Source organism: Sitophilus oryzae, unplaced genomic scaffold (genome assembly GCF_002938485.1).
Source record: "Sitophilus oryzae breed Bouriz unplaced genomic scaffold, Soryzae_2.0 scaffold_1614_pilon_pilon, whole genome shotgun sequence".
NCBI lineage: Eukaryota > Metazoa > Arthropoda > Insecta > Coleoptera > Curculionidae > Sitophilus > Sitophilus oryzae.
The window spans coordinates 157,447-183,788 of record NW_022146297.1 but is presented as its reverse complement, the minus strand read 5'-3'; the positions used below and the strand labels follow the sequence as shown (position 1 = coordinate 183,788).

Sequence of the window (26,342 nt, the reverse complement as noted above, 5' to 3'; positions counted from 1 at the left end):
TATTGGTCGCATTCATCAGGACGTAGCGCTACTGCAGCGATCACTAATTTTCTGCTGAACGCGCCGATTAGTTGTGAGCGCTCTGGGATCAGTCGCCATTTTTTCCATCAGATTTAAAATACGCTACGCTACCGATGCATATGGATTAAACGTCACACACGCCAAATGTCACAAAATGTTTTGGAAAACGAAAACAAACCATTTTGTTTATTGTTCTCGGTTGACTAATCCTATGGAGTGTAGAGGTAAGGAGAAATAACTCTTACGGGACTTTTATTGAAAAAGTGGTCACAAAATGGGAAGAATAAGGGTTCGCCAAATAACCACAGTGGCGCTAAAAACGCATGATTCTAAAAAATGAAAAGTAACCATAGATAAGAGAATAAAAATAAATATGTATAACCAAACATTACCCAAAAAAAGTTTGTTTTTATTTTTCAGACAGACTTTTTGAATATAAAATAATTATTGTTTATCAATATTTTGTGCTTTATTTATTATTTAACAATGGTTAAAGCTAAAGTGTGTGTGGTGCGAAGTTCATTGAATAGCTGATGGAAAAATAAAGAGCAAAGGCAAAGCCTACGGTATGTAAAATATATAACATAATATAATTCAGTATTGTATTATTTGTATTATATGTAAAAATTAGAGTCAATCAAAAGTGTAGTAAACATTTTTCGTAAGATTATTAAACCCATCACCAATTATTACTTTAAATAAAATTTGTCTTAATTATAATTACCATTAATTTTAAGCTAAAACGATAAGAATATTTTTTCGTCGTCTTGAATGACATTTGCGAAATAACTTATGAGAAACAATAAAAAAAGGGCCTAGTCTATTGCTGCTGAATAAAAATCTATAATTTATTGCATGCAACATGAAAATAAAATTGTATTTTTTTTAAACCCGCGGCTTCGCGTTTGCTTCACGTCAAATATTTGTCTTGAATCATGTGTTCTAAAATGTTCGACGCATGTCTTAAATTTTAGAATCTTGCTACAGCAGCGCCATCCTAATTCTTCCCTTTTTTGACCATTTTTTAATGCACGGAGTTATTTCTCCTTACCTCTATACTCCATAACTAATCCCCTCGACTTGTGCCAAAAATGGGTGAAAACAATTTAATATGCATTACTTATGATTTTGATCTAACAAGCACGTTCAGCAGGACAACCAATCGATGGCATATCGCTCACTGATCAACTTGTCCTGATGAACGCAACCATTAAGAGCCATGATAAATTTGATTTTGATGTCAATATGACACTACGCTACTATACGCTACTTGTAGAGGGCGCTACCTACATATTTTCTAACTGATTTGATGTTTGATGAGTAATATCTTTTCGTCCGTACCTGTATAAAACTACTGAGTAAATAAATATACATTTACGACGTTTTTTACGTCAAAAAGGTCTCTTGGTAAAAATCGCTACGAGTAATGGTTCTCGTGATATTTGGAATTAAAATTATCAATACCTATCATCACAGATATAAATTAAACATGTTGACTAAATACGAGGAGTTATTAAACTGAAATGCTGAAATCATAAATTTGAAATGTTTTTGTGCCAAAAGTTCAACAGAGACTGTTTTATCAGCATTGCACAGCACGACAGCACTGCAACGGTATCTTCTTCGATTTCATGAAACAGACAGTACTCCAACATTTTCTAAAATTCTTCATTATCTCTATCAGGTTCCAATGTCAGTAATGTGCTGAAAGATTTATCTCCTGAAACCCTTGCGTGTTTATCACTCGGTTCCAAAATAAACGGATATACTACGTGGATAACTGTCTGAACTGTTTCCTTTTCTTCTGTTTCTTTAAGACTCTTCCTGGACATTATCTATTGTTCTCGATAAGCATTTTATAGATGATTTTTTATTACTGTTTAATTTAGACCATTTTAATTACATTGTCAGCATCTTTCAATGTCATCAACTGTCAAGTATGAACACAAAATTTTCTCGTAAAATCACCACTCATGTCTCAAGCAAAAGATGAGTTGGGTGAGCAAGACTCAAAATCAGATTCATCTAGAGATTTATCTAGGGAAGAAGCTATATTAGTGGCTTTAGAAGAAACAGAAAATATTTTTGGGTTGTTTCTAAATTCGATAAATGACTTACCAGAAAAGGTGGATACTATTAAAGAAGAAGAAAACTTAAATTCAGGAAGCGATGTTAATTTAGACGAATGCAAGTCTAATTCTGAAATTGCGAATGAAAATAAAGAAGATGAATTGGATTTCAAAATAGAAAATTGGTTAAATAATACAAGTGAAATTCAAATAATCAACAACAATGTAATATACGTAGATGAAATTGGTGTTGCAAGAGTAGAAAATGAGAAAATTAAGCAAGATTTAAACGCAAGTCCAACAACAATAGAACCAACATTATTAGAAACAGTTTCTTCATTAGAAAGGCAAGTTTTATCGAGAGTAGAAATGTTACCTGATAACAGAAAGTCAAAAATACTTCAACTGCCACCTGACTCCATTCCCATTACTTCAAGTCGTTGTGAAAAAGAACTGGTCGGTGATGACGTGGCAAATACAAAAGCTCACATAGTATGTGAATGTGATCAACCCGGAGTTTCTGGAGGGGCGGTTCCTACGGTTATATCGTTTACTTTGAATGATGCTCCTAAAAGTAAGTTTGTATATTTGTTATATTAATTGTTAATTATAGAGGGTGGAAATGATTGAATGTAAAAATATTCAGGAAGTTTAGTTTTGTTTTAAAAAAAAATAATTGTTTTTCTGTGCAAAACTTTTTCTCTTTGAGTGAGAAAAAAGTGATATTAAACATTGGTCGCCTTTAAATAGTTCAGTCATTGGGGATCAAAAAAGGGGCCTGCTTGGAAAAAAGTCCGGAAGTTTTGAAACTTCGCAGGTTTATAGGTTTTGGGGTCCCTAACTAAAATCCATAAAATGCACATTTCCAGACTTGCGCCATCTTGGCAAGATGGCGCCTAAAATCGGTATTTTGTGAATATCTCGAAAACTATGCTTTTTTCGCGAAAATTTGAGGAGAGCAAAATTAAAGAGAATAAAATTTTATATAAAAAAGGTTTTATGAAAATTTTCTCTAAAGTCAACCGTTTACGCACAAAATCTCTGGAAATTTTACAATTTTGCGTAAAATATGATATATTATGTATAGTCGATTTTCCGAAATCAAATGTCGATTAGGGTACACTAAAACTAGTTATAGTTTACTTTCTTCAATTTTGTCATGAAACAGTGGCGTATCATTAATTCGCTCATTAATTTATGAATAATTAATTGTCGTGCTGGACAGCATTTATTGCGAACTTACCACCAGGTTCAGCATTGGTCTGGCTGTACCAAAGACGCCGAAGAATGGGGTTGGAAGAAAATAAAAACAGGCATTACTCCAGTCACAACGTTGAAAGACTATTGGCATTTTTATCCTGTAAATGCAAAACCAACAACTGTGGTAAAGCCTGCGGATGCAGAAAAGCAGGATTAAAATGTTCAATGATTTGTGCATACTGCAATGAGAAATCCTGTGACAACGTCACTGAAGTGTCACTCGACGAATCCGATGAAGAGGAGTTGGACTTGCCTGTAGATATCCCTCTGGCGGCTGAAGATGAAGAGTTGGACGTATTGAGAGACCACCCTGATGAGCCCAGCACAGCAGACACAATGAGCCAGATCCGTCGGGCTTGTGCAGATAAGTTAAAGTTTTTAATTTATCTAGTGGAGTAGGCCTCTGGGGAGACACTATTTTATGACAAAATTGAAGAAACTAAACTAAAACTAGTTTTAGTGAACCCTAATCGACATTTGATTTCGAAAAATCGACTATACATAATTTATCATATTTGATGATATATCGCGAAAAACGCATAGTTTTCGAGATATTCACAAAATACCGATTTTGGGCGCCATCTTGGCAAGATGGCGGCGCCGGCGGCAAGTCTGGAATTGTGCATTTTATGGATTTTAGTTAGGAACCCCAAAACCTATAAACCTGCAAAGTTGCAAAACTGCCGGACTTTTTTCCAAGCAAAAATCCCCGATGACTGAACTAAAAAGCAAGTTACTCCTTTATTTTAAATGCAACACCCAGTATATTATTTCGGTATTTATTGGAGAATTCATATAGCTTCAAAATACTATAAATGTTGCCTACTTCTCAGACAAAGATTTTCCTAGATATTTCCATTTTTATGATTTTGCGTCAGTAGATGTTTTTTATTTGATAAAATATAGGTGGCTGTTAATTTAACAAAAAATAAAGGATATAGAGTAAAATATTCAACGGTAATAAAAAGATACAGATTTAAAACATGTCTAAACTATTTAAGCCCCATACTCACACTTCGCTCCTTCCTCGCCTTACTTCCTCGCGTTACTTCCTCGCGTTCCTTCGTCCCTTCGCTTCCTTCCTTCGTATTGTTACGTTTTTCGTCGGTTCCGTGTGGATAGAAAGTCACAATTTATTTAAACACTATTTATTTAACACTAATTAACAAAAATAATAACGATAAAAGACTTATAGAACTATTTACAAAAGATTTATAACTAAGAATTTATTTTGAATTTTAGCGCGTCAACTGTATATTTATAACTGCCCTCTCTAGGCCACTGCCGCCGGCTTTTATACCGACAGGTAAAAGAAATCTAGAATAGTCCAAAGATCGTTAGGCGCATAGAGAAGGTTTTCGAATGTTCTCGTATGTACGAGTCCATTCTAGTGGGTCTCGATTCTTCTCGAACGAATGAATCATTGCGGTGTCTATGCGATGTTAAGGTCATCCGAGGGCGGGCCATATTGTGAGGTTAGGTCGAGTCCACACCGGCTCGCAACAGTATATTCGATGCTTGGAAATTAGTCAGTTATGCAACAACACACCACAAAATATTTTTAATATAGCGGCTACATGTTTAATACGAAATATCTAGTAACCTCTGAAATTTTTAAAAAATCCGAAAGGCGCATAATTTTTATTTTATAAAACTGCAATTCTTTGTCGTGTCAAAAATAAAAATTGAATTTTAATAATATATTTTTTTTAATAAATCCGAATATTTCAGTATCATGTACAAGGTATATCAGTATGAATGTACAAAGCGAGTCAACAATAGAGTAAAGTTTATTATGTAATTTATATCGAAACCATGAAATATGACATACTAATTAAACGTTAATGATGTCAATCCCCATTTCTTCAGATATTTTTGTAAAGGCATCATGCACATTATTTCTATTTTTTATTTTTGTCGCTACGATTACATAAATATGGACATGCATTTTTTCACAAATATGAAGACAATATTGTTTTTTTCTTCCATTTTTTAGACTATTGTGTGTGAATTATTTTTATATCGACTGGCGATTGCTAGATGTACAGGATGTCCCATTTGTGTGTGTTTTATGGGCTTTCTGGTTTATGAGTAGAGATATAAAGATGCTGTTTTCACATCATTGTTCTACTTATTATGAAACTAAATATGCTACATAAGAAATAAGAAATAACTTTGAAATACATATTTATCCTAGCCTTCTTAGTTCAAAGTTATTTCTTTCTTTTACTTTTTATTTTTTAATTAGTAGAAATTTTTGCATTTTTCGATAACCTTTGTATCTCGATTATCTTATAACTTATCGAAAAGGTGAAATGGGTCAGTCATGGGCGGTGGGTAAGTACCCAATTTGTAGATAAATAAAATCTGGGTATATATGTATATACCTGTAGATTTAGATGAACATCCTAATTTTAATAAAAGGAGTTTACGACGATGGCATAGTAAATACCCGGTATAATGCCGGGAATAGAAATATACCAATATATAATATCTACAATATATATAAGAAATATTGTAGATATACTCGTATTCCTGACATTACTGGTATTATATCGGGTATTTACTATGCGGTCGTTGGAAATACCTTTTATAAAATTAGACTGTTCATCTAAATGTACAGGTATATACCGGATACCCTGATTTTTGTTTTGTTCTACCTATTGAGTACTTACCCACCACCCGTGTCTCGTTTTTCAGGTAGAATGGCAGTGACGAAAGTGGTTCTTCGTTGGGAGCTGTCTATTTCGAAAAATGACTCAAACTTATGTTCTTTTTTTTAAACAGGACACTCCATAGACTTAGAATAAAAGTCTATGGGACACTCTATATATTATTTTTTATTTTTTTATTTTATTTACCTTGTTAATTTTTGATTAACGAGAGCTTTCGAAAATTATAATATGCTCTATATTTATTTATTTAGGTACTGCTAAACTGCTAAACGGCTCTTATTTTATTTAACTTAATTTTACCAGATAATTTTGCTTTGCATCGTGATATTTTGATAAACTACACGGAAACTGAACTTGTGCTGCTTTTAAATAACATGCCAATAACCAACATTTTACGTCGAATAAATTAGTTGATTGTTTTGATTACCTAATTTAAACCGGCCGACTATGTAATAAAGTTAAATAATGCATTTTTACCCCGTTTATGAAAATAAGTATTTTAGAAACGTCGTAACAAGGAAAATAAAATAATATACAAAATATCGTATTTAAAAAAACATATAAGTTTTAGTCAATTTAAAAAAAGACGTCAGAGTTACGTCACTGCATTCTACGTAAAAAACTGTATGGGAGACTTTTTTCACCTTTTCGATAAGTTATGATACAAAGGGGATCGAAAAATGCAATAATTTCAGATTCGCCCTGTATTTTAGGAAGTAAGAGAGCTAGGACATATCTGTATGTAGCATCTTTAGTTTCATAAAAAAGTAACAGCGTAATGTGAAAACCGTATCTTTGTATTCCGACTCATAAACGAGAAACCCTGCAAAACACACGAAAATGGGGCACCCTGTACAGACGTACTGCCAAATCAAGAAATCAACTACGAATGAAATCCAAGATCGATTTAAATATTTTATATATTTTAATATTTATTTTGTGTTCGTGATAATTCCTTTGCTACTTCCTCCAAAAACCGACAGTACGTGGAAGGACCGTTTCGAGGAAGTAAACGGACGAAGTAGCGTTTTGACGAAGGAGGAAGGAACACACAGTCGCATAAAATCTACATTTTCCCATAGTAAATATATGATTTTTGAACGAAGGGACGCGAGGAAGTAACGCGAGGAAGGAGCGAAGTGTGAGTATGGGGCTTTTAGAGAATTAAAACTAGATATAAACGTATTATTATGTGACAAAAATTAGCTAGATGAATCAAATGCTCAAAATGCTTCTTTTCCTGTTTACTGCATAAAATGATTCTCTTTTCAAAAGATCTTTTCATGTTAAAGGCACACACTTCGAAAATCAGCCACAACTATTTCTCTCATGTTGTCGACTATACAGGGTGTCCGGAAATTAATGCAACAAAATTTGGTCATAGATTCTTGAAAAAAATAGGTCACCCGTATTTTTTTATTTTTGGCCAGTGATCCCCTTTTCGGATTTACAGCCTCCTGAATTTCGCTCCTAAAAAGATTTTTTTTAATATCAGGGCCCTGTTGGACGAAAATCACTAAATTTGGTACACGTTGTTTTACCATAAAATTACATTTTTTGATGCTATTATTTTTTTATTTTCATCAGTGGCGTCCCTACGGTATTTAAACTAAATATTATTGAAGAAAAAAATGGTACGCCACTGTTTTTTTTTTTAATAAAAATTATTTTTAAAATCTACATTAAATTTGGAACATATTATATTTGATCTCTTGATTTTTTTTGGTACGACGACGCGCCGTTTTCCCGTAAAAAAATAAAAACCATTTTTATACCTGACCAAATCGCTAAAATTTTAATGTAAATTTTCATAGCAAAATTTAAAAAACGGCAATTTAGGTTTTTGGGCATTTTGGTTCGCACTTAGGTAATAAAACAAGATTTTTGAAAATAAAAAAATATTTTAAACTTAAGTTTGCCGTTTTTTTTTATTTAGTCATGTATGAAAATGGTTTTTATTTTTTTACGCGAAAACGGTGCGACGTACGAAAAAAAGTCAAGAGATAAACTTGTCCAAAATTTTATGTAGATTTTAAAAATAATTTTTATTTAAAAAAAAAACCAGTGGCGTATCATTTTTTTCTTAAATAATATTTAGTTTAAATACCGTAGGGACGCCACTGATGAAAATAAAAAAAAGTTAATAGCATTAAAAAATGTCATTTTATGGTAAAACAACGTGTACCAAATTTAGTGATTTTCGTCCAACAGGGCCCTGAGATATTAAAAAAAATTCTTTTTAGGAGCGAAATTCAGGGGGCTGTAAATACGAAAAGGGGGGCCACTCGCCAAAAATAAAAAATACGGGTTACCTATTTTTGTTCAAGAATCTATGACCAAATTTTGTTGAGTAAAGTATACATTAATTTCCACCCTGTAGTTGATCGAATTTTATAAATATTATTTTTAACATCATAAAAACGTCCAAACTAGATAAGTAAAGAGCATTTCAATATTCTATTAATTGGTGAATGCACACTGCAGTCAACAACTAATAGAATCATATCAATTTGGATAGTTTCCATTTTCGGCAGATTTCTGAGAATTTTTTTCTTTTAACTGAAAATGATAACTAGTTGTTAAGGTTGAATTAATTTGATAGCTATGTTGAAGCAGCGTCAGACTTAATGACTAATGACAGATAAAACTTAATGTGATAAACAAAATCAATGTCAAACCACTATCAAAAAATCTTTATTTGTGACCGGTTTCGGTTATTCAGCCATCATTGATTATATGCTAGAAGATTTTTATTTCAAATTATTTAGTAGAAAAAAATAGTTTGCCAGATATAAACAATTTATTTTCTTTTTTCTAAATGACCGAGCAATACTTCTTTAGAAAGCAGAATATAAAATATCCAGTTTCTTCAGCTAAATACATAAATGATCATACTAGAATCACATCAATTTCTAGATAAGAAGTCTGATAATGCAATTAATAAAGAACAAAAAGAAGGGGTCCAAAAAGTGGAACAAAAAGTTTCTAGACCAAAAGCCAGCTTAATTCCTAAACTCACAAACTCCTATCGAACGAACAGATTAAATGCTAAACCTCCAAAACAACCTAATTACGAAGAGAAATTCGCGGAACACGACAAAAATATCACGTCAAAAATGCTGGCTTTCCAACAAAAAATCCGAGAAACGTCGTCCCTTTTAAAAGCCAAAGTCAGCCAAAGCAACGCTGTCGAGAATAAAAAATCCCCCGATCAAAACGATCACCAGAAACTTGAAGAAAACTCCCCGAATCATCAAAAAGGCAACAAAATGATCCTGAACGAACTGTACAAAAACATCAACTTACTAAACAAAGAAGCTGTTAACTTGATCAACATAGAGAACGAAAACAACAAAACTTTCATGATAGATAATATAGAGAACCTGATTTCGAGTTTGAAAGGCCTGATTGGTCAGTTCAAAGAGGGCGAATCGAACTCCGAAGATAGAGTGAACGAGTTACAGGAAAATTTAACGGCGAATAGGGACGCTGAGTCGAAGTCGAAAGCTAAAGAGAATAATAAGATACATATTAAGTTTTTGTCTAGTAAATCGGGAGCGAAAAAGCGGAAGACCAACGAACTGCAAGCAGAAGTTGTAAAGGAACCTGGCGAACCTAAGTTGGTAAGTTAACAATAATAGTAACTTTAATAATGATCACGACAGAGCGTTAAGCTTCATTCAGAACCTCACAATTAGTGGAATAAATTAGTGGTTTCAATTACACTTTATACTTTTTAGTTTACGACCATTCACAATGTCTAAAAAACTACATACATTTAAAATTAATAGAATATCCTAGCAACAGCTGGCGTTAGTCAGTTGTATCCATAAAATAATTAACTAGAAAGAAGTGTCAACTCTGTGTTAAATCGTGGAAACACGATACGCCACCTTGTCTTGTTTCTACCGCCTTCGTTGTCGTCTGGAGAACTAATTTTCCAATTGACAGGTTGACATGATAAGGACACGATAGCTTAATTTTCATTTCTGTTTCCGGTTATTCAATGGCGGGCCCTCTTTCAGTTCAAATGTATTTTGTATATTTTCTTTTCATAAATAAAACCAAAAAATAATGTATTCACATATATTTACTTGAAATATGGAACAACGTGACTAAATAAATATAAAATATAGAGGATTGTATTGTTTCAATACCAATTAGTTAATTATATGTACTTTTAACGTAAATTAGTTAGGTATAAGCATGACTTACAGTAATTTGTAAATAAACAAACGTATTCGCAGACTTCAAGGACAGAAAACGGACACAGGAACATGAGAACGGGAGCCTTACACAAACAAAAACCTGAAAACAGAAAAACTGATTTTTTTAAACTAAAACCTGTGCTAAAACTAACAATGTAAAAAATATGAATATAAAATATAAATATACTAGGTCTACACTAAGATGCATTTTACCAGGAAATTTAACAAAACTTGAAAATAAAATAAATATGAAATAAACCTAATTTCCCTTTTACATTTTAAAATAAAGATAAATAGGTATAAAGAACAAATTTATCAACTAATATGTATCATAGATTTATTGTATTATAGATAAAACCACACATACTGCAGATAATTAATGTGGGTTATAGTTAAAAATGATCTTACCTTGCAGTAAATTGTTTCCATTTTCAAAAAAATCGCCGATTAAAGAGATTATAACAGCATTTTCTTGCATCTCAAAAAGTAAGTGTTTATTTACTACCTATTTTTCATATATATGGGACATACCTACTACTGCAGAAACGTCATTTTCTCCAGGATTCTTCATGTAATATATATTTGATATACTTTATTACCTTTGTATTTATAAATTTCAGCCGAAATATTAAATTGAACTTCCAAAACGAAACTATATAAACGGAGTGAATTAAAATGGCGTCGAATATATTTGTTCGATTTGTTCTAGAACATAATATGGTTGAAAATAAAAACTTGCCGCAAAAATGTACAAATTTAATAATTAAAAGGTTCTTATTCTCCCGTTCAAAATGCCAGCGATTATATACAATATGATCGAAAAAAACAGGTATGGCTTGGAAATGAAGATCGCTGTCATTTTATATATAAAATTATACTTATGGGGAATGTTATTGGTCGTCTTTTCCAAGCCAACTGGACGCCGGTTTTTTTTTTCGATCATACGATATTTGTAAGTTATTTTAAGTAATTTATTTCAAACAATGGAGAGAGGGGGCGTTACTATGAAGTTTCTGCACCGGTTCAAGAAAATTGTAGATCCGGGGCTCTGTTCACATGTGTATACGCACTTATTGAGGAACAGCCACTTATTTTATTCGAATTCACATGAATTAATTTAATGCCTCCGCTCCGGTAATTTTTCATCGGATTTTAAATTACCAGATAATATTTCTAGATTAACGAAGAAGAACGTCGAAAAAGCCAGGACTCCATGGACGGGTTTTTCCTCCCTTCCCCCGATGCCCCCAGTCCTGTCGAAGAGGACGACGACGAAGACGGTCTGGATATCACCATCACCTTTCCGGAATTCCGGCAAAACATCACCCACGAGGCGGATTCGCACGTCACCGTTTGCTTTTCGGATATCTCGGCTGAAGCACTGGGCCGGCTGAAACGGTGCCCGAAAGACTTTACGCTGCATATGGATTTTGCACAACGGAAAATGACATTCCAGACCGGGAATTTGCCGACTAATAACTTTTCTATAGGTAAAAGGCAGATATTTTTTCTGTGTATTACGTATACAGTATGTCAAAATTGTCAACGGATTGTCTTTAGAAAAAACTTGTCAAGAGGATTTTTTTTTATTGACATTTTGAGAAAATAATTCTTCATAAAAAAATGGATGTTCTATAATGGCATAAATAAAGGAAATAAATTTAGATTGGAAAGCCCATGATACAAAGAATACAAAGTATGATATTGCGCAGGTTGGTCACTACGTCACTGGTGATAAACGGGACCATTGGTCGGCAAGCTCCGCGCGCCAATTTCAAATTCTCAGATGACACATAATAAATGAAAATAAATTTTCAAATGTCAAGCTCTATGATTTGACATAACTTTTGGGGTTATGTCCTAATTCTTCCCTACTTTAAGTCTTTTTATATTAGTGGCAATTGAACAATATGGATATTTTTTTGTATGGCGGATCACGTCACAGGTGGTATGTGCAAACTTAACGAAATTGGAGTCGCTATCGATCATACCTTGTTTTCTTTGTACCATGGGAAAGCCCAATGAGGTTATATACTTTAGTAAAGTATAATTAATAAGTTATATACCCCTATATATAACCTCATTGGGAAAGCCCGTTAAAATATATAATTGTTTTGGGTCGCGACCGTTGTACGCAATCTGGCGCTGCTATAGTGGTTGCTAAGAACAACCGCAAACAAGAACAGAAATAATTTTCTCTTGTCAAAGTCAGAATCTTCAAAAATTATAATATCTTTCAAAATTTAAAGCGCCCTCATTCAAAAAATACCGAAAAGTGCTTAAAGCGTCCATTCTCAAAGTAATTATTACTATTTTGTGAGTTTAATTTAAATTTTACTTACTCAAACCCGTGATAATTGTGAAAAAGTGGCATTAAAAACTAAAAAACTGTGTTGTGAACTGTGAACTGCAAAAACCATCGTGGATCGTGGCATAACGTCGGTTTCCAATGTTTCATAGGTATTTCACATACATGTTCTTATATAAAATATAAAATAAAGTTTCTTGTATGCACCACACTGTATTTTATTTATAAAATTAAAAGAAAATAATAATAAATTTGAATAAACAATATTTGGCGACATAATTCCGGAAAAAGCCGAACCGATCCGAAATTATCAAAAGCTTTGGGTCGCGACCGTTGCAAGAATAGCGCCAAATAGTGTTTACATTGTCCTTATGGGCACTTTCCAATCTAAACTAATGGTTAATCCAGTTTATACTTTTCCAAATGTCCATTGCGTTTTAGAGAAAATTAAAAAAAAACATGAAAGTATATTTTAATTTTTTCCCAAGTCCTAAAAATCAAAACGCGTTTCTATGGCAGTCTATGGTAATGTAATTTTGTTTTCATTCTTTGATAGATTTTTATTTATAGAATTTGAATTAACATAATATTTTTTGGTGTTTTAAAATGTTAAAGAAGCACAAAATTTATTTATCTTAAATTTATTTCATCTATCATAGATAAAGGAAATTTATTGAATCAAAGCTATTCTTACAACGGTCGCTCTCCAAAGCTTTTGATAATTTTGGAGCGGTTCGGCTTTTTCCGGAATTATGTCGCTAAATATTGTTTATTCAAATTTATTATTTTCTTTTAATTTTTTAAATAAAATACAGTGTGTTGCATATAAGAAACTTTATTTTATATAAGGACATGTATGAAACCTATGAAACACTGGAAACTGACGTTATGCCACGATCCACGATGGTTTTTGCAATTCACAGTTCACACAGTTTTTTAACTTTTTAATGCCACTTTTTCACACTTATTACGGGTTTGAATAAATAAAATTTAAATTAAACTCACAAGGTAGCAATAATTACTTTGAAAATGAACGCTTTAAATATTTTCGGTATTTTTTCAATGAGGGCAGTTTAAATTTTGAAAGAATTAATAATTTTTGAAGATTCTGACTTTGACAAGAGAGAATTATTTCTGTTCTTGTTTACGGTTGTTCTTAGCAACCGCCAGAGAAGCCACCGCTATATAGCAGAGCCAGATTCCGTACAACGTGTATGCACCCCAAAACAATTATAAGTTTTGGCGGCAAGCTGAGCATTCCAATCTAAACTTGTTTCTTTTATCTATGCCATCTATTAAAGAATGAAATCTAAATTATATTACCATAGAAACAAAACAAATTATATTACCATAGAAACAAATTTTCAAACAAACCAATCAAAATTCAACCATATTTTCATGTTTTTTTTTTAATTTTCTCTAAAACAGTATGGAAATTTAGAAAACAGGATTAACAATTTTAGAACTGGCAAATTTTTAATCAAAATGTCAGTAATAAAAAGTTTTTCCTCTTGTAAAGACAATCCGGGGACATACTGTAGTTTTTCAAATTCACTGGACGTTGAATGATGAAAATGCGGTTATATGTACCATGCAATTGAAAAAAAAATGTCAGAGATGGCTTGGAAATGACGGTGGCTGTGGTTTTTTATGTAGAATTAATTATATGGGGAATGTCATCGATCGTCATTTCCAAAAGCTAACTGGACACCGTTTTACGACGAGTGATGGACATCTAAAAATGTTCTATGGATATTGGAGAGTATATAGAGGTAAGGAGAATCATCTCGTATGGGATTTTGTTTGAACAAGGGGCCACCTAAAAGGGAAAAATAAAGGTTTCTTGAAAACCCAAAGGAGGCAATGGAGAAAGAGAGATGTATCCTCTATTATAGATTTGGGACAACACCGGTATCAGGTCTAAGGAGAGACCAAGTTAAAGAGGTGGAGAAAATGGTGACAGATCCTCCAGCCTCTCCCTCACGGGTACCTCAGCCGGAGACAAGTTCCTTGATTGTGAAAGGTACGGAGGGCCAAACCCCCACCGTAGGAGATAGATGCCCATTCCTCGGAGGTTGAACATGTGTTGTCAGAAGAGAATGGGAAATACCCCTACAACAGGAAAATCGCCATATATGATGAGGTATAGACTTTGTATGATGAGTTATAATTCAAGAAAGGGGGACACAATAGATCTTTAAGGTCGCGGTGATTAATCCCTCTCTCACTCATACTACATTATACAAATGACCACAGTGCAATGCCGGGTCGGACTGGGCCAGAGAAGCCCGGGTGGAATTGTGAGAAAGGGCCCGGGTGGATTTTTTTGCATATTTGTTTGCCTTACTTTTTGGTCAATTTTTCCCTATTGATTTGATGTTAGTGTTTGAAATCAGGGAACTACCCGTCATACAATGCAAATGTATGTAGGTAGATATTGTTAACCCAAAAAATGGTTTTGGGGATAACCTCAGAATATTACCGTCACTTTTTTCTGTTTTATTTCTACACTGAAAAAAAAACTACAACTTTGTACTTAGGTTTTTGTAAGCATAATAGTATGACACACACAATTTGTAATAATGATTTTCATTTAAATTTCAACGAATACAATCTGAAGATTCTCTGACACAAATTGGGAGAATTACCACCACACTTATTCGCTATTTTAATATAAAATCAAGCATATTTAACAATTTTGGAGATCTGGTGATCTGGTTAACAGAGGGGAGGGGAGCGCAAAGGCTGGAGCCCGTCTAGCAATCGCCACCATGACTATATGGTCAATAGGACCCTAGTGCAATAACCAATAAGCAATAATGAATCGAACTGAACATGGCAGATATAAATAAAGTAAAGTTAGTAAACAGTTTGCTATAGCAGCGCCATCTTAGTTGTTCCCTGTTTGTTGATAACCACTTTTTATTTCACAAGATAATTCTTTTTGCCTCTACCTCTCGTCTCTACCCGTCATATTATGAAGAGCATTCGGATGTATAAGAAGTCTAGTTAAATATCTTAATGCGCGCCACTTTCTTTAATGGAAATGAAAACTTTATGTATGTTTCCTGTTCTAATTCGAATAGGAGCCGATTTGAAAGTGACTGAAATCCCGGTCGATACCAAGAAATCGGACATAATCAGCATCAAACCGTCGACGGAATGCACCTACGCCTCGCAAGTCATCCCCGTCATCGAAGGGCCGAGAAGAAGTTCGGTCAAAACCCTAAAATCCACCGATTCCGAGCTGTTCGACGTGGTCAGTTTGCCGTTCCTCAATCGCAAATCCTCCGTCACGACCAGGTCATGCATAACGTTCAAAAACAGCGCCGCAACGCATCCCAGTTCCTGTCTGTTGCTGGACCGGTTGCGCTACAGGAGCATGCCGCAAATACCGAGTCTGCCCAACATTTTCGAGGAGCCAGGCTTGGAAGGGACGTCTGCAAGTAAATCAGGTGTGATTTAACTTATCTAGGTTCGATGTAAGCAATCTAAGACAGATTCATTATAATATACTTCATTCTAAGATGCGCAACCTTATGGGCGATTTCGTGGCACAAAACATGTCCGAGATGTAGCTGGCGTTACCGTCAGCCTGTCCGAGATCTAGTTTAGCTTTGCGCCGCTGCGCGCTGATAGTCATTTACATACCGTAGTTCTACTTTCGACAGAGTGGGGTTGCCGGAGACAGTGTTGCCAGAACTACGCATTAATCCGTACGGATTTTGGGTAGAGTACGTTAATAATACGGATTTTCTATCAGTGGCGGCTCGTGACCCGTGTGACTGGGTAGGCGACAAAATTTTAGTTGTGTCTATTTGCCCCCTCCCTCTGTTTAGATTGAAAGTAAGGGAAGTGGCGATAAACGTTTATTTTTGATGGAATCTACTATATCTACTAATCTATTATAAATTTTAATGCATTTCAAACATGAAAATTGTTTCTCAACCCAAGTACTTGTAAATGGTGTAGTAACAAACAAAACAAACAATTTAAAAGCCTCTGGAAATATATTTCCAGGATTATTCTCCTTAAATTATTTTATAATCGAAATTATCAAATCTATTATTAATACCTGCAATTTATTCATTAATTTATGTTGGTCAATAACATTTTTTGTTTGTTAAATCACTATTAAATCATTATTAAATGCGTTAGCAATGTATCAATATAACAAGTTTGTTAAATCAGATGTTAAATGCGTTGGAAATTTTTTATAGGATTCTTTAAATTTCGGATCCGGAAGAGAGAAATAAAAATAATTGAGACATGTAATACCTATATGCAAACCTTATTTCTAAATGTATAACAATGTTATTTAATATTTCATTAAATAAAATTCGCAAAGATATATATTTGACTTAGCCGCTTTTATTAACATATCGAATTGAAATAGCACACTGAGACTTTTCAGAAGTGTCTAGCCCCAGCAGGCAATGATTAAGCTTGACCATCAGGTTGGTTAGCGTGGTTATTTGGAGGGTGTTAATTCATATGTGTTTGGTCAAAAACTCTAACGTGATTAGTTGGGTTTAATAGTTGCCTGCTAGGGCTAGACACAAGTGACTTTTCTGTAATATCTGTTGTATCGTCTTCTTGCACCGAATAAAATAACGCGCTTTTTTATTTCGGATTCTTTTATTTCTGTGGTGTATTCTGAAATACAACCGGTTATATCATTTTTAATAATCTCGGACAAGCTCGAAAAATGTTTCCAATTTACTTTAAACGTTTTTTGAATTTTCATATAAAAGTTTTAAATACTACGTATAATGAATCATATGAAATATCCCCTTAACGAAATGTGATATATCCCCTTATGAAATATCGAGAATATCTAACTTCTAAGCCTACCGAGTCTCCACGACTTCATGCGAAGGCGACCGGAGATATCGCCTAAGCCCCGCCTTAATACGATACAACTCCGACTTACGTCGCGTCACTACCGCACGATGAGTTAGACAGAGACAGAAGACTGCCGTACGTCGTACATGGACTCTGATAGTAGGCGATGTAGAAATTGCCGAACAAAGGCACTCCAACGGTCAAAATTATTTTGCTTTTTAACGCAGCGGCACAGTCAGCGTACGCCAGCTGTAGTGAATATTTTAATATACAAGACCACAAATATATACAAAACGAGAACAATACACAGCTATACCAATCCAAATTAAAGAATATTCTTCAATGTCTTGAGACCAATCCAGATGTCGAAACTGAATACGAAACCATTAAGCGTGCAATACACCAAGCTGCCAACGAAACCCTAGATGAAGTAAGAAGTAGTAATAACCAACAAAAAACGTGGCGAACCTTATTGGATGACAGATGAAATTAAAAACCTTATAAAAATAAATCCTACCAGAAATGGCTGACTCAAAAAAGTCCTCAAAACAGAGAACAGTACAAATTAAAAGACCGTCAACTAAGATCAGCTATAACAGAGGAAAAAAACATATCTTGGGAAAATAAATGCATTGAAATTGAAAACGCCGTGGGAGAAGCACAAATAGTGAGGCATGGAGAGTAATAAAAAAGCTAAAAACAGCAACTACAGATAATTGGATTAGTCTAGACAATTGGCAAGGCATGTACACTATAAGACTTTATTTGTAGAGGGAAGACCGGAATTTACTAGCCAAGAAACGAAGAAACGCCTACTATTACTCCCGCCAATCAGTTAACAGTCGAGGTTTCAGAAGTGAAAAAAACCCTAAACACTATTAAAAATGGAAGATCGCTTACTAGACCAGACCCAAATCAAATTTCTCATGTCAAAAAACTCCCAGACACCAATTTTCATTCAAATATTGACGTTACTACAAAAATAATATAGAAAAAATTGAAATAAAAATGAAACTTCTACACCCCGTCCCTGTATCTATGAAACTAAGCATTTTAGGACATACATTTATATGAACTTTTTTACTTATTTTTATGCTGCATTGGCTGCAGTATAAGTGTGGTATAAGTTTCCGGAATACAGTTCGGACCACCCTGTAGGGAATGTAGATCTAGAGAAGGCATACGATAATGTATGTACCACGCTGGAAATTTTGGGAATATTACATGTTCGAATACAACTCAAACGCATTTGTTTTTTACTATTTTTGATAAACACCTAGTATTAGTTTTGTAAATATGTTAAAATTATCCTACTACCTAATGTATACAAAATAGAAAGTTGATCACGAAGGGATGCTTTCACACGCTTCGCTAAGTTGACCTGCAAAACACTTAAAATACCACCCTTGACGGCCATGTGTTTTTTTGTCTTGTTCGAATGGCAGATCTTAACTTTCTATTTTGTCACGAGGAGACGCCGGTGAACCCTCTGAGGCAGCATCACGCCTATTAATTTGGTCTCTGAATTGTACATTTTTCGCTAATTCTCGCAATATTACTCTCGCCTCAGTTAGGCAATGTTATTTCTCTCTCTCACCTATTTATTGTAGGTATTTTATATATCAAGTTTACCTTTAAGTTAATGGGAAGCTGCAGTGATTTTGTCTAATTTCAATTTGATTTACCGTTTTTAAAGTTTTACCATTTGCCAATATACGTGTTGTTGTTGACCCTAGTAGTTTTTTTTGCGACGTGTACTGGATCCACTTTGAAAATAATTACACATTCGAGAGTAATTTGAACATTACTCTCAATTTTGAATTTGGTGCTCTCGAGCAGTAGTACCGATACATTACAAATATAATACATTTTAATATGGCAACACTGTCACTGTCTGATCCACCCCCAAGGTTATCCACCCCGTCTTCGATATACCTTCGCCGGCCGAAGAGAAAACAAGTGTTTTGTGCGTTGACCGCAGAACGATTGGTGTCTCCACCGTACAGCACTTGAGACGTAAGGGGAAATCAAATCAGCCTGGTTGCGAATTTATCCATTAGGTTGCGTATCTTTTCAATTCTTTCAATCAACGCCAGTGGCGGATACAGAGGGGGGGCAGGGGTTGAGCAAACCAGTTTGCGCAAATTAACTGAGAGTCTAAACGGCCCTGTAAGCAAGATCTAAGCCATCTTCAAATATTTTATTATGAAAGATGGTTTGGTTGATAATCTTTGTCAATGTCAACATTTGATGAATTATTATATAGGGTGAGTCTTAAATAAGTGCAAGTATTTTTAGAGGTAGTATATTTCGACCGCAGAAACACGGTTATGAGGTTTTTCCTCAAAAAAAATTGAAAATTTGGAATTTTTTTAAACAATTTTTGGATTTTTTTTTAATTTTTTAGTTAAAAAGCATAATTTCTTGATAATATGGCAACATAGTTAGTAGATTAAATTTACAAGAAAGAAAATCCAGAAAAGATTCATTGGTTCTCAAAATTTAAAAAAAAATCATTTTTTTTGGAAATTTTCAAATTAAAATAACAACGGTTATATTTCGGACTTATTTGAAAAACGGTAAAGAGAAAATAATATGTTTCTTTTATCGACATCTACTAGCCCTGAAAATATTTGCACTTTTTTAAGTTTCACCCTGTATAAATAAAACAAAATTATTTTTCTGCAAAACTTGAATTGATGAGTCCTGTAAAATTTTTCCAAAAATCATTCTTTCTTAGCTTTTGAATGTTTTTTCTTCATACTGTCACAGTCTAGAGTATCAGTCAGAACAGAGTGAATATTGAATAAGCCCAAATATTTTCGGAGCTGGTAGATCTCGATAAAAGAAACATATTCTTCCTTTGTGTCTTTATCGTTTTTCAAATAAGTTCAAGTTAAAAAGTCCAGTTTTAAAGAAAAATATTGTTTGCTGAAATTTTGAGAACAACTGGATTTTTTCAAAAAATTATGTTTTTTTTGTAAATTTAATCTACTCCCTACAGTAGACCCCGGATTATCTTTACAAAATGAAAAATATTTTTATTATTGACATTTTGAGAACAATGCATTCTTCATAGAACGTTTTGCTTGTTCTAAAATTGTTAATCCCATTTATACTTTTCCAAATTTCCACACCGTTTTAGTATGGCTGAATTTTTAAAAATTGATTGAAGTTCAAAAAATTAAAAAGTTTTTCGTTGGTAATATGTGGTGCCCGGTGGCGTAAAGGTACAGCCACGGCATATAAATCACACGGCAGGCTAAAGCCGGAGTCTCATGCATCCGAAATCCGATGACACGACGATCCGACGGTGCTCCTATTGGTCGAAATATTTTGACAACAATTTTTATCCGATAATTTTAACTAATCATCCGACGTCGTATAAAGTTAAATTTTGTTTAACTTTTGTACGATATCGTGTGTTTTTTAACCTCACTTTTTTTAAAACATTTGTTTTTAAAAACAGTTTAGTGGGAAGTGGGCAATTTCGGGATATTTGGCGAGGAAGTTATTTTTTATAAGTGTTTCTCCAATAAAACATGACATGAATCTCTATTCAGCGCAGCAGAAAAATGTTAAAACTGTCAAATTTCGGAACGAACTTTCGGATGTATGTGACAGGCTTTTTTTATTTCACACGGTAACTTCAAATTTCGGATGTCGTACCATCGGATTTCGGATGCATGAGACTCCGGCTTAACTCTGCCTAGTTCCCATTGTTTTAAATTTCTATAAAATTTGACCTTGAAAACACCATTATGGGTGCCGAGTCAGGGCCGAATTAAAACGTATCAAAAAATTTCCCAGAAAATAAACTATTGATAGATAGGGTCGTATTAAAAAAATACTGTAATTGACTGAAACTAAATTTTATTTACACAATACTTTTATCTAAACAAATGAATCGTTAACCGCGCATACTCCTCGAAAAGTAACAATGAAAAAATCAATTAAACATTTAACTGTAGAGAATAGACAATTAAAATTAAAAAACATGCCAGGAGTTACAAACAAGAATTAAAGAAATACCCAATAAAATATCTATTGAACAATCTAAAGAGGCTACGTACAAATTATGTCCATCAATGGACATAGCAAATTTTGTTAATATTCATCATAATATAATAATAATACCGTATGATCGAATAAAAACGGCGTCCAGTTGGCTTGGAAATGACGATCGATGGCATTTCCTATATAAATTTACATATAAAATGACAGCGATCTTCATTTCATAGCCATCGCTGACGCCGTTTCTATTCGATCATACGGTATCATCAAGTGCAATTTTATAATAGTGGTCGTGATAATATTGTAGGTTTTGAGGACCAGAAGGGGAACCGGGAACAGAGAGTTTAAACAGCTCGGGTGTCTAATGTTGTTATGGTAAGAGGTATCTCTACCAATGGGAAGCAGTCCAAAGCTTATTTTACAAGCTTTTATTTAACTTGCTTTGTATGTTTGTTCGGGGCAAATCTTTAGAAGCACTTCCTTTCATTGTAGGAAATTGAAATTTGGCATGTAGATTCAGTCCCGATTACAATACATTTTCTTGCAAAGCATGATCCAAATTTTTGACAGCTGTCAAAAAAATTTCAAAGTTATCCGATTTTGATAAAAATCGATATATAGGATGGCCATGGGCTAAAATGAAAGAAAAAAAATAAGCTGTTAAATTTGACAGCTGTCAAAAAAATTTCAAAGTTGTCCGATTTTGATAAAAATCTATATATAGGATGGCCATGGGTTAAAATGAAAGAAAAAAAATGTGCTGTCAAATTTGACAGCTGTCAAAAAAATCTCAAAGATTTTGATAAAAATCGATATATTGGATGCTCCCTACCCCATAGTCGGTTTTCATTTTTCATTTCGTTTTTTATTTGTCTTACATTTGAACTGTCAAATTTGACAGCTGTCGTTTTTTTAAGTAATCCTTTTTTAATGAAAATCGATTTACATATTATTAGGATGCCCATAGGAAGTTATTTAAGAAAAATAATTGAGTTTAAGTGTGTGGCACTGAGAAACCAGCATAACTAAAAAGTAAAAAATAAATTTAAGAAAAAACCCTTTTTAAAAACAAGCTTTTATTTAAATACATTAAAAAGAAAAAAATAAACTTTTATTATGGACTTATAACGTCATTACAGAATTTTATATTATATAAAAGCTTGCCGCGAGATTTGAGTGTACAGGGTGGGTCAAATTCGACGCTTTTAAATGGAAACACCCTTTTTTATAGGAGATAGACGAAAACTAATATGGGTGTCTGGAGCTCAATTTTTGTCAAAAACATGATGGTGAAAACCGCATATCGATATCCGTTACCGTTTCGGAGTTACGGGGTGTTTTTCCAAAATATGCACTTTTAAATCGCTGTAACTTTTTTGCTATGGAAAATTTTGTATTTTTATGAATACATTTCCAAAGCACCTTTTTACGTAGAATTTAATGGTTTAAGTATAATTTTTTTAAAATTAATAATTTAAGAGTTATCAACAGAAAATTTGATTTTTTATATGGGACACCCTGTATATTTTTAATATATTGAAAATAATTTAAAATTACCTTTCCAAAAATATAACACAGTTGATATTTTGCTCGATTCCTCTTCGAGATATAGAGTATATAAAAATTCGCCCGCTTTAAATGAGTAGGCTTTGAAAGGCACCGCCTGTAATGCAAAAAAATCTAGCTTTGAGCATCAATTAAAACGAAAATAATATTTGCTATGAGAGATTCAGAATTTTATAACTATTTAAAATATATTTAATCAACATCAACACACATTTAAACTATATCTAATAACAATAAAACTAAATAGCAAACCAAGACATGAGATTTTGCTACAGGTGTTCGACATATCGACCGTCTTCTGTTATGGACAGACGGGGCTGTTTTTGAACATTTCTCGCGGAATTCATTAACTTAGTAGGGGTGAAAGATACCCTCTCATAACTGTTAAGTATTTCTAATTCTTGTCTAGATTATAAGGAAGAATAAAAAACCTTTATTTTTTCGCAAATATATCCATAGGATTAGATCCATGGGCACTAAGTCAGGCGGCTTCGACGGCCAACGGCTGGAGTCTTGGTTAGCTATTCAATTATTGTTGAAATTGGATGCAAAAATTTGCTGCTAACTTCAGCGCTCAGAAGCCAGCGGTGCGTCGTCTTGCTGGAAAAATATGTTTTCGTCGAGTTCCATTACGGGCATATCATCAATAAGGGGTCCAAAGCCTACTTGTTAAAAGTGACGAACTTTTAAAAATTCTGTATTTCGAAGGGAATTATAACAAAATATCAAGTGTGCTATATTTTTGGAAAGGTAATTTTAAATTCTTTTCAGTTAATTAAAAATATAGAGGGTGTCCCAAATAAAAAATCAATTTTTCCGTTGATAACTCCTAAATTATTAATTTTAAAAAAATTATACTTAAACCATTAAATTCTAGGTAAAAAGGTGCTTTGGAAATGTTTTCATAGAAATACAAAATTTTCCATAGCAAAAAAGTTAGAGCAATTTGTTAAAACTGCACATTTTTGAAAAACACCCTGTAACTCCGAAACGGTAACAGATATTGATGTGTGGTTTTCGCCATCATGTTTTTGATGAAAATTGAGCTCCAGACACCGATATTAGTTTTCGTCTATCTCCTATAGAAATGGGTGTTTCCATTTAAAAGCGTCGAATTTGACCCACCCTGTACAGTTGCACTCATAAAAATCTGGTCGACATCTTTATCTTGAAATTCTTGTAATTCCAATATCTTGTAAACCTATCATTATTCCCATCCAGGATAAATTCATCCATACACAGTTTAGAAGAACATTTAAAAAACTTTGTGTCCGAATATTACACACGGGTACTGAAAATTGCCAAAATAATCTGGCAAACATCTTATTAAAAACGGCAGACTTTATTGTTTACGTCGGAATCCGTAACATTATTACAAAAAACGAGACCTCTGTTCTTTTCTCTCTGAATTATCATGAGCTATCCATAAAAATTAAAAATAGATACGGATAATCAGAAAAAAAAGTAATTTAGAAATGAATCTTGTTTGTCATTTTGCAGGATACCTAATAATAAAAATTACTTTGAATGCCGTAGGCAATGATTGAGTATTAAAACTAAAAGAATTTCGGACTTCCATTGTACTACTCAACTACAAAAACCAAATATCTCACACAATAAATAAAAATAAAAAAACAAAATATATCACTCAAGAAAAGAATGAAATAACTTAAGCCGCACGCTACTGACTCAAACCTGCCGTAACTATATGTTCTCGATGACAAAGACTACTGGTTAATTTCTGTTGCTGGCACCCATAATGGCGGCGTGCGCTAGGATATGCGCGTAGCGTTCCCGCCAAAGCGAGTTGGCCTGCCGTGTGATTTATATGCCGTGGTACAGCTCTAGTCTACCCATAAACTTAGAATAAAATATTTTATTCTAAGTCTATGAGTCTACCGATCTAAAGGTTGTTGGTTCGAATCCTATAGCCGGCAGTTCAGCAGCTGACTATTTTTAATAAAATAAAAAATAGTTCGGTTACCTAGGTCGACATGGCCTTTGACATGGCCTTAATCTTTGGTAATACCTATTACCACTATATTCAAAATATATATTGTCAATTATTAAAATCCAAATATATATTTTGATTTCATTCTTTGATAGGTGGTTATTATTATAATTTTGACTAACGTCATATTTTTTTGCCGTTAAAGCATCAAATTTTCCGATAACTATTACCACCCTTTCCGTAGCATTGAACTAAATAAATGTTGTGTGCTTCTTTAACATTTTAAGATAGCAAAAAATATGACGTTAATTAAAATTCTAACAATAACAATCTATCAAAGAATGAAAACGAAATTATATCACCATAGCGCCTTTTGATTTTTAGGACCTAAAAATTTACTGTATTTTTATGTTTTTTTTTTAATTTTTTCTAAAACGGTATGGAAATTTGGAAAAGTATAAACGTGATGAAACATTTTAGAACAAGCAAATTTGTTTATGAAGAATGCATTCTTCTCAAAATGTCAATATTAAAAAAGTTGTTCCTTTTGTAAAGACAATTCGGAGACGATGTTTTTTTTTAATTATGGCAACATACAGTATTGCCATAATTTAAAAAAAAACATAAAAAATTTTTCGCCAGAAAGCCTCACCGGTCGAAAAATACCACCCCTAAAAATATTGGCACTTATGCCGCCTCTGATATATGCAATATACATATGTAATAATTTATATGCTGCTTAAAAAATAAAATAAAACATTAACATTTATATAGGATCAAATGGAAAGCTGCAGGCAACAAAATAGAGCAATGATGGATTTAAAATGCAATTTTATGGCGTATTTAATTTTTTATTTATTTATGATTCGTACGGTTATACCTGCCTTCTTATTATTTACATTATTAACTCGGTAAGGTTCCTGATAACATCAATAAATCTTTTAAATTTTTAAAAAACTCCATAAATATACGTTACGGCCCAATTATTACTAGAGTTTATGTTTTTTTCAAATTTATTTCATTAATAATTTATTACATTTTTTACAGCGTTAGCCTCCTCAGACAGGAAACTGCGAAATAAACATTTACAAAGAAAGAGAACAAGCACAAGCTTGGATAAAATTCATGACGTTCCATAGAGTTAAATTATAAAATATAAAATTTCTACTTATACAAATTTATAATTATTTTAGTTTATATTGATTTAATAAAAATATTCTTTTGACTGTAGTTTTCATGAGCAGTTTTCTACTAAGTTAAATTGGTTAATAGACACTCCGTTCGATAGATGGAGACTGTAGCATTAAAATTTGTTTATTGATAGCTTTGTTGCCAGTTCTATTTGACATTAATTAGAGGCATCATTTTCTATTAAATCCTATTTTTTACTAAATATAGAGTAAATTATTTGGGTTTATTTAAATT

At 33.2% G+C, this 26,342-nt stretch overlaps 1 protein-coding gene across 3 annotated transcripts; it reads left to right on the top strand.

Annotated features, from left to right (window-relative positions):
* Positions 1–1,817: 1,817 nt before the first annotated feature.
* On the top strand, positions 1,818–26,134 carry LOC115880100. 3 transcript variants are annotated; one of them, XM_030897227.1, is made up of 5 exons: positions 1,818–2,664; positions 8,942–9,648; positions 11,411–11,723; positions 15,628–16,023; positions 25,965–26,083. In XM_030897227.1, exons 1-4 carry the CDS (start codon positions 1,995–1,997, stop codon positions 16,005–16,007), a joined length of 2,070 nt encoding a protein of 689 aa, XP_030753087.1. In that variant the 5' UTR covers positions 1,818–1,994; the 3' UTR covers positions 16,008–16,023; positions 25,965–26,083. The 3 variants fall into 3 exon arrangements, with proteins under 3 accessions (XP_030753087.1, XP_030753088.1, XP_030753086.1); XM_030897226.1 differs by having other exon boundaries at positions 1,820–2,664; positions 15,628–15,996; positions 25,965–26,134; XM_030897228.1 differs by lacking the exon at positions 15,628–16,023 and having other exon boundaries at positions 25,965–26,134.
* The last annotated feature ends 208 nt before the right edge of the window (positions 26,135–26,342 follow it).

Bases quoted from the DNA above. Each gene is read 5' to 3' on its own strand.
- LOC115880100 (XM_030897226.1), top strand. From the start codon at position 1,995: ATGTCTCAAGCAAAAGATGAGTTGGGTGAGCAAGACTCAAAATCAGAT. The intron at 9,649-11,410 runs GTAAGTTAACAA...TAATATTTCTAG, and splicing joins AACCTGGCGAACCTAAGTTG to ATTAACGAAGAAGAACGTCG. The intron at 11,724-15,627 runs GTAAAAGGCAGA...TAATTCGAATAG, and splicing joins GACTAATAACTTTTCTATAG to GAGCCGATTTGAAAGTGACT.